At 41.4% G+C, this 9,164-nt stretch overlaps 1 protein-coding gene across 1 annotated transcript; it reads right to left on the reverse strand.

The window, feature by feature from the left end:
• Positions 1–2,937: 2,937 nt before the first annotated feature.
• LOC139740242 (trace amine-associated receptor 1-like) lies at positions 2,938–4,139 on the reverse strand. Its single transcript, XM_071650824.1, has one exon. The coding sequence runs from the start codon at positions 4,137–4,139 to the stop codon at positions 3,006–3,008; it is 1,134 nt and encodes a 377-aa protein (XP_071506925.1). The 3' UTR covers positions 2,938–3,005.
• Between the last annotated feature and the right edge of the window lie 5,025 nt (positions 4,140–9,164).

Raw genomic sequence — 9,164 nt, forward strand, 5'->3', positions numbered from 1 at the left:
TCAGTTGATGTAGAAGTCCGTCATTTATAGAACGATTTAATTTTTCAGTCGTTGTTATAGCTTTAGGTAGTCCTTCGGTTATGGAACGAGTTCATGTATTAGGGGGCTCAGCAAACTACATCGCCCCCCCCCCCCAAAAAAAAAAATAAAAATAAAGGAATTATACAATCAAATAATACTTGAAAACATATCAAGAAAGATGAAATAAATCAGCAATTAGCGTGCCTGTTTCAAGACTGAGCTGCTGAACAATCACAATGTGGAATATTTATGTAGGAAAATATGAACAGACGTAAACAAAATAAAACTGACCAGAAATGAATATGATTTATTATTTGAAAATTGTGCAAAGAAAATGAGATTCCATCGCCATTTTCTTTGCTCAATTTTCCAATGATAAAATATGAACAGCGTATAGACACTGATTATCCTGATAATAATTAGTGACATCAAACTTATTTGTGAATCAAATGTGGCAAAGATGGCCGTCGTGGCCTCATGACTCTCGTATTGGTTTCGGTGTGAAAATGCAAAATCTCTTTTTGTCAAAACTTCAGTTGCTATACCATTAATTTGTCTGTACAGTGTGTGTTACAATCTAAGATTAATTCGCTGAGATAGATGTAACAATAATCTCCTTTCTTACGAAGAAAATTAAGTTATGACTTGCATACAGACCAGTAGGCAATTTGAGCAGCCATGATATCATCTAAAAATGGTGCACTAACCAATAAGCGATTTGAGCTGCCATGACATCATCTTCAACAAACCAATAAGCGATTTGAACTGCCATGGCATCATCTAAAGATTTGTGTACCGACCGTGTTGAAGATTGAGCTGCCGTGACATTATCTGAACATTTTGCGTTACACACCAATAGACGATTTGAGACGCCATGACCTCCTTCTCTGAAGATTTGCGTATATAATCTATTTTTGAGAATGAGCAGCTATGACGTCATCAGAACATAGTGTGTATAGATTCTATCAACATTTTGGAGATTTGAGCTGCGATGATATCACTTTATTTAATCTCCAGATGGTAACTGCTACCGCAGCACTTTTCCTGAAAACAAGTGGAGCTTTTCTAATAATACACATTGATACTGTTCCGTTTAAAAGCACACGAACCGGAACCTGAGAGGGCGCTGTTTGATACAGTGCCATCTGTACATAGAGTCTCGCCAACTCGGCTCAAAAAGGTAGCAAGAGGGCAAGCAGGTGACAAAGGAATACACGCCCTGTTGCTATAAGCCAGTTCGAGGTTAGCTCATGGATACATTGGTACAAATGACCTTCTTCTTTCTCAGTTGATTAGGCACTCCACGAGTTTTCAAGCTAGAGAAGGTATTTCAGCTTACCCGACGTAACAATTTTAATGGAATTCATCAGTCATGTTCAAACAAAAAATGAACTTGTGTAGACTAGGTGACCAGAATAATCCACCGATTAGCACTTTGGAAAGCATCCATTTCATTATTTTGCCTTAAATGTATTAACAATCTTTTTCTATTGATATTGTCTAATACCACTTTTGCTGTCAGGTGGATGTGCTGGCAAGCACCACTCATAATATTCACTTGAAAATATCATTACATCATAGATGCTTATCTCAGTGAATAAAAAAAAAACAACATGCTCTGCCGGTACAGATGACCTTTTTCTGCTCATGCTCAAAGTGGAGCCCCGAACTGGCTTATTAGCTGAAGCTGAGTTGGCCAAAATCTGTGTATAGATGGCTCTGGCGTATAGATGATGGCCATTATATTATATTCATCAAGATGAACATGTATCGTAAAGCTTGTGAACTGTCAATCAAAGCAGATCGCTTGTGCTTATTTAATACGTGAGTAGGTTCAACCCCGACTAGTCGTTCATAATTCGCCGTATCATCAATCGCGATAATAATCCATATGGTATACGTGTATGTTTGACTGGATCGATCATATCGCGATCTAGTCTTACGCTAACACAGCAATCCGTTTAGCACTACCGTAATTAATGTACCAAAGTACATGCAGTACGTGCTAGAGGCGAGTTTCCGCGGCTTGCATAGAAAGAAAATTCAATTATCCTTTAAAGGCATAATCTACCATTTGCAGATGAAACAAAAACCCAGGATTAGTGCTTTAAAATGGTTCTAGAATGTGAGTTAGGGACAGAAACAACCACTGTAAAAATTTGAATCCATATAATCGACGTTAAGTATTGTTAAATACACAAAATGTAAACAATAGTTATTATAAGAATGCTTTCACAGTAAACCGTCTACAGTTATGGTTGAGAAAAACACTGATATCTCCTTATATTTTAGGCTTTATTGCAAAAATCTTATATGGTAGGATGTTTTGTAATTCAACAGACCTATACATATGCATCAAATGTGAAAATCTTGAAAATTTTTAAAATCAGTGCTCCCAAAGGTATACAGGACCTTTAAGGATCCGTAAATAGTTTAATCCATGCTCAGAAATTAAGTGTAAGTCCATGCAGCAGCATCCTCTTGAATCCTGGTCTGTTTCACATTTTTTTTCCCTGTTATTCTTGTTCACAATAAACACGACAAATTAATTTTGTTTGCCGTCGTGTGGTCAAAGCAACATCAAATTGTTTTTAAAAAATACCCTTACCACGTTCCAAATCAGATTCTAGTACACAAAGTCGCAATCAAATTTGAATTGTCATGATAACTACATTCCAGGCAATGTCCTATTAAGCCATGTGTATAACATTAGAGTATTAGGGCCTACGTATTATGCCACATGAAGAGAGCTTTCACTTTGCAGAATGTGACAATACTTCTGGCTGCCATAAAATATAATCTATTAAATGCCGATTCCATATCAAATTCACATCACTCAATGTTCCAGCATGAGTTTTAGTTTCATGACTACTTAAACCCAGTATCTCTAATTCTGGAAGTGTTTACTACCTTCCATAGCAGGTAACCAAAGCATTAAGCAAGCAACTTCACTTTCGGACATTTGACACTTGAATTATCCAAGACTATTTCAACTGTTTGTCCGTTCTGACAGAATGTAAGCTTATATTGGAGAGGCTTGCTCTACTCTCAGTTTGTTCATAGTCTAGTTTTGACGCTCCTTCACTTTGATCGCGGCTGCCATTCTCATCTCTTTGTGTCTTTGTCATTGCAATGTTCTGTTGTTCATCCCCTCTTTTTAGGTGCACCTGCTGCTTGTAACAACGACGGCAGATCAAATCTTTCAGCTTTTGTCGCAAAAAGTTGTTTTTCCAGCCGTATATCACAGGATTAGCAGCGGAATTCAGCGCTATGAAGAAAAATGCTGTCTGGTTCATGATAAGAATTCCTGTGTTTCCAAGTTCTTCCCTCGACCAGAGCACACCGTAAATGACATACACAGTGTACGGCGTCCATGAGATAACGAAGCACCCAACAATCATGAGTACCGTGTAGGTAGCTTGGATGTTCCGAAGTCGTTTTCGTTTTCTTTTCCTCCCGATGTTCATGGCGCGAAAGTGGCTTTTAATCTGATTGACCTGTCTTTTAGCTACGCGCCACATATACAAGTTCGACGTGGCGAGAAATATGAGGATGGCGGGTACAATAACGGCGATAAAAATTTCAAACTGTTTGATCTTCTCTGTCTTAGAATACAGGTAAGCTCCACCCCCACAATAGCCATTCTTCTCTTTCTTATTGGCAGGCGATTCGTTTATACTCGTGATCCAAACGTAGAGGTATCCACAAGTCACACAGACTCCAACTAACCAGACCGTCACAAGTGTGGCAATTGTGCGCGTTTTCGTCACAAATTCCTGATACCGCAGCGAGCAGCATATTGCGATTAGTCTCTCTACGGTGACGACAATCTGATGCATCACTGACACCGCGCTCAGTAGGTAAGATGGCGCCAAAATGTAAATTTCCGTCTGACAGTCCGTTTCGTTGACTTTGGCGTCAGCGTAGAGCTCACAGGTAACCGCTACGCTACCCTTGAGGAAGTCAGCCAGTGCCAGACTGGCCAAGATGAAATTTGGTGGCGTGTGGAGCCGACCCTCCGAATACACAGACGCAATAACGCCAAGGTTACTAACGACGATGCAGAGGGCAAGTGGTACGAATGCCGCAAGTAGGATGCTGAAATGCTGCGCATCCATGTTCTAGTTTTCGGAAGAGTATCAATAGCGATTGGAAATACAGTGCACAAGACCGCATTCGGATGACATTTGTCCAGCAGACTGACACCTCTGAAGCCATGGGTATGTAGACAGTGCAGTCACATAACTTATGTGACCTATCCCATTACATCCTCTCCAGACCACATGTCACCTGTCTGATGATCGGTATGGAAAAACTCTGCTACACATCGGAAGATTTGTAGTAAGATGAGAATGAGTAGATTATAAGAAGATCGACAGAATTCACACAAGGATTTTTCTTCTTCTTCTTCCCTGGATCAACAGTTTTCCTTTCGTCGAATCAGCACTGTCATCCGAACCTTACTTCCTTGTATCGATGAGCAAGCTGAGCGAATGAAGCAAATGGGAAGTATGGAGGGTGGGGGTGGGGAGGGGGAGTTACTGAATGTATGATAAATGTGGCGGTGGAATATGTAAGACTTCTGCAGAACATGTGTGTTCATGCGAAAAGATCTCCAGTAGTCATGTCGCCAAAGACTCCGAAGAGAATAAAATTTCATAGTACTTTACGGGAATCTCTGCATGGCATCATGTACACATTAAAGAAACAAACAAGAACAATAGAAACCAGTGATTACAGTTTTTACAATCATTGCATCTAAGAATACGTTCAGCCACTCTAAAACGTTAGGCTCTAGTCACGCCATCAAAACCTACTTTATCATTGGCGTTTAGTGAAAGGATGGTAACGCGAGTATCGACGATCTAGGCTTCCCTATGGTCCCTGATTGTAGATCTGGGGAATACCCAGGCAGAACACTTTCAGAACGCACTTTTGATGTCTTCCCCAACGCGTACCTGGACAGCTGTACTTGCCTCCTGTCTCCTGTGTTATAAAAACCAACTGCATGTTACATTAAATGAGAATGTACATATAGTGTAACACCATCCGGTCAGTATTATTTCCTGGTATTTCTAAACTCTCTACAATCTGAGTTTGACCTCGAATGAAAAAAGAGAGGAAAGGAAAGGAAAGAAAGAAAGAAAGAAAGAAAGAAAGAAGGAAAGAAAGAATAAAAAAGAGAAGAAAGAAAGAAAGAAATACACACCTTAGAACACACCTAAAGAAACAAAGTAATTCCTCGTACGTGAATGTAAGTGGGGAAAAGGGGAGGTGATGTGTATTAATCACTTTCTCATAAACATTCAAACTACAGACCTATGAGGAGTTAGAAATAGTGTCGTTTCACCACAACCATACGTGAACATTAAGGAACATGTTTTCGTATTTTGAAAAAAAAATACACAGGTTTTGAGAAATTGGGAGAGTTTAGGAAGAGACAGGCAGATTGTCGAAGCGGTATTGAGACCAATTCTCTCATTTAACATAAAATCAAAGGGGATGCAAATATTAAGAAGTCGATAAAATTGAACTGTTATCACAGACGATTTTTATGGTGTTCCGTGTCTTCCCCGGAAAAGTAAGTGAGGCCGACGACGGAAGTGGGCATATAGGAGTGCTATGGCTCACGTGTTCATTTTTGTCGTGATACTTCCAACGCAGAATATGCTCGTGATGCAAAGTAGCTTGTAAGATCGTAGTATTACTTTAATGTCTGATGATGCCACGTACATTCAATCTGTGGACAAGACACTAAATGGGTGATGGTCATGGATGAAAACGGCAATTTGACGACTGGATTCCAGATGCCCTATATCAATTTTGTCCGTCGAATTCCGCTGTGGGTGTCCCATTTCCCTTCCAGTATCATTCGTATACATCCCTAACTGTTCATGAATACCAGGTGATGATTAGTTGATTGATGGGCTATTTACCACAGAACACAGAAAGACAGAGATTGAAGCGCATATACATGTAGTTTCAATAGCCTCGCTGCCTTGATGATAAGGGTATATACAGAGTCACAGAAAGGGACAAAGTCGAATAGGTACTGACTGTAACGTCGTAGAACCAATTATGTCACAACCGATCACAATTCCAAAACAGAAAGCATCATAATGATTATCATATGAGCCTGTTATTCTCTCGGTTGACTTTTGTCATTGGGTGAGAGGTCCAGTAGAATGCTCTGTAACATTGTTCGGCGATCGGAGCTAATTTAGTCACCATCCTGCATAGCTCATAGTGTCATACACACCTAGCCATGTTCATGGCCGGTTGTTCTTTCTGCAGACTAATCAAATGATTTTATCCATCGCAATTTCCGGTTCTTAGTGTATACGTCAAGAGTATAGTGTTTTAAGGAGCACCACGCTAATAGAAATGACACATTCTACACCTCATTGCTGTTCCACATGAAACTTTGTCCAAAGCATTAAGCGGGAAATGCATAGTATCAGAAACATGATCCAAGAACATCGACAGAATATATGAACACTAACATTTACGACGGCACGGATAAATTTTGTAGTCAAAGTAGTCGATGCCGTGACACAATCGCGTGCTCAGTTTTCAGAAAACACTGCAGTAACAAGGTTGCCAATAAGAAAGTGGATGCACGAGAAAAATGCTTTTGGTCCTCACCTATTTTCAAGGTGCCTTGAGCTCTGTGTCTGCCGTTGTATTCATCTTCTTAATCGAGATTGTCCGATATCGTGACAAACATAATGGACTCAAGAGTCCAGGTTTCAAATATCTTTGGGTGGAGCGAAACTCTTAAGCACTGAGTGCTCGAAAGCTAAACTCGTCGAGTCTGCATACGTGCCGTCAAGGAAACAGCATTGAATATTATCTGGAGTAGAGTTAGTTCATAGTGTTGACGTAATTTATTCTGAGGAAGAAAACTTGTTTACAGAAGAATTTTTGCAGCAACATCAGGAAGTCTGGAGCAGAAATTGCCTTTCTCCATACAATCGAAATTTATGGCTATCAGGGAATATACTTTGATATTACTTGATATAGCTACATTTACTGGGGTTTCTCTGCGTGTGTATGTATGTGTATGTGTGACTCCTTGCAACTGTAAGTCCCGTCCTCAATCATATTCACCGAGTAATAACTGCGACTGTTTTCTTCACTTTGATTCAACATCGCTCATAGCTTCTCAAATCTTCGGCGTTATTAATCTGTTTTTGTTTTCATTTTTGTGACGGTCAAAGGGTTAATGATACTATTTTGTTTTCGTGCTTGTTCAATGAAAGTAAAGAACAAAATAAGACACATCACTCCCACAGCTGTCGGTAAGTCTGGGGGCACACCATCACGTATCAAGAAATTTTCTTTTAGTTTCGATTTATTCAGGGTTTCTTTGCTTTACCACCATCCCAACCCCCGCAAGTACAAGAACTGATAGCAATCATCTACACATGAATATAATATCAGTTTGCACGCATGCGGACAGCGTTTTAAGGCCGTATCACACCTTTCCGGGCAAGCCTTGCGTGCGACTTGCAATGAACAATCTCGGAGGTCCCCGCACATGACCCGCACATGACAGCACCTAGCACGTGTCTCACCCGTAGTCACCCGGAGTTGCGCACGCAATATTTCTATTTAATTACCCGCAGCCAAGTATAGGCCCTGTCACATCTTTCCGGGCAAGACACGCGGGTTTGATGCGTGTGAGGATTTTCCAGCATACTGGACAATTTCTCAGGGCGTTCAAGGATTTGGGCGAGTTTTGTATGTGTCTTACTTGCTGGACGCGTTCTACTTAAGGTCTACTTGCGGGTATTCTGTGTGACCTGCGTGCCAGGCGCGTGGGGGCTGACAACTCAGTGACGGAATTCCTCTGAAAGAAAGGCAGAAGTCCCAGACAATGTCATTATCTTGGCCGCATACGGGGACTGCAAAGTACCTACGTTACAGCTACGAAGTACCTGCGTGGGAGTTGCCTGCGAGGTACCGCCACTAAGGGCCTCCTACTGGCGTTTTGCATGGACCTCTGCGGGGAATCCCCGCAACTCACCCGGAAAAAGTTTTGGCCATGCTCAAAACTTGGCTGCGGGTAAATCGGACTTGCGTGCGCACCTCCGGGCAAGTACAACGGGTGAGATACGCGCTAGGTAGGCCTACTGTCAGGTGCGGACCAACTGCTGGGAGGTACGGATAACCAATTTTTTTTTTTTTTTCCCGCAAGTCAACCCGCAAGGCTTCCCCAGACACGGTGTGACAAGGCCTTGAGCATGCTCAAAACTCGTTCCGGGTGAGTCGCGGGGGTTTGCCCTCTGAAGCACACGCAGAACACCAGTATAGAAGGCCCTTACCGGCAGCACCTCGAAGGCAACTCCAACGCAGGTACTTCGCAGTCCCCGTATGTCACTCGTAGCTGAAAATGGATCGATTTCAAAGCTCTCACGCAGGTCACACGGAATACACGCAAGTAGCAGGTACATAGCACGCCTCTAGCAGGTAAGAAGCAAGTACGGAACTCGCCAACATCCTTGTCCCCCCGCAGAAAATTTTCCTGCGTGCTGGAAAATCCTAACTGGCAACAAGCCCGCGTAGCTTACCCGGAAAGGTGTAACAGGGCCTTTACATCAATGTAATGTTTTTCCAGTTCCTTTGCATGATAAAAGCATATTGTGTAGTTGAATAGCACGTACGTGTATACAATCTGTGCTTCTGTCTGTAATTCTGTGCGCGTGTGTTTGTATTGACACGAACATGATTCGCATTTACTCTTCATTTTCTAGGCCTATCTGTTTCTCCTGCCCTCTCTCATGAAAATGAGCTCCCATAAACATTTTACGGAACTGTTTTGACGCATTTCCCACGAATATTAGGATACATTCAACGCCGTGACATCCAATGCTGTCTTGAATATCTGCTTAGCTTACATCTCGTGTTTCATTAATTTGCGTCTGTATTGCAATGTACTAATCATAATACATCTTTTATGCTCCAAACATGCGTTTAATTTGTTTCATGATTGATTTGAACTGTTTCGGACATTCTATACGTCATATATACGTGTCATTGCAAAATTATTGAGGTATAATGAACGCAGGCGCGGGTTATGCGCACACTGGCGAAAGAAAATTATAAAATAACGCTGAATAGTATTTTGAGAATAGAAAATG

Source organism: Diadema antillarum, unplaced genomic scaffold (genome assembly GCF_040938485.1).
Source record: "Diadema antillarum isolate AM-2024a unplaced genomic scaffold, OU_Dant_1.0 seq00000845_RagTag, whole genome shotgun sequence".
Lineage (NCBI taxonomy): Eukaryota > Metazoa > Echinodermata > Echinoidea > Diadematoida > Diadematidae > Diadema > Diadema antillarum.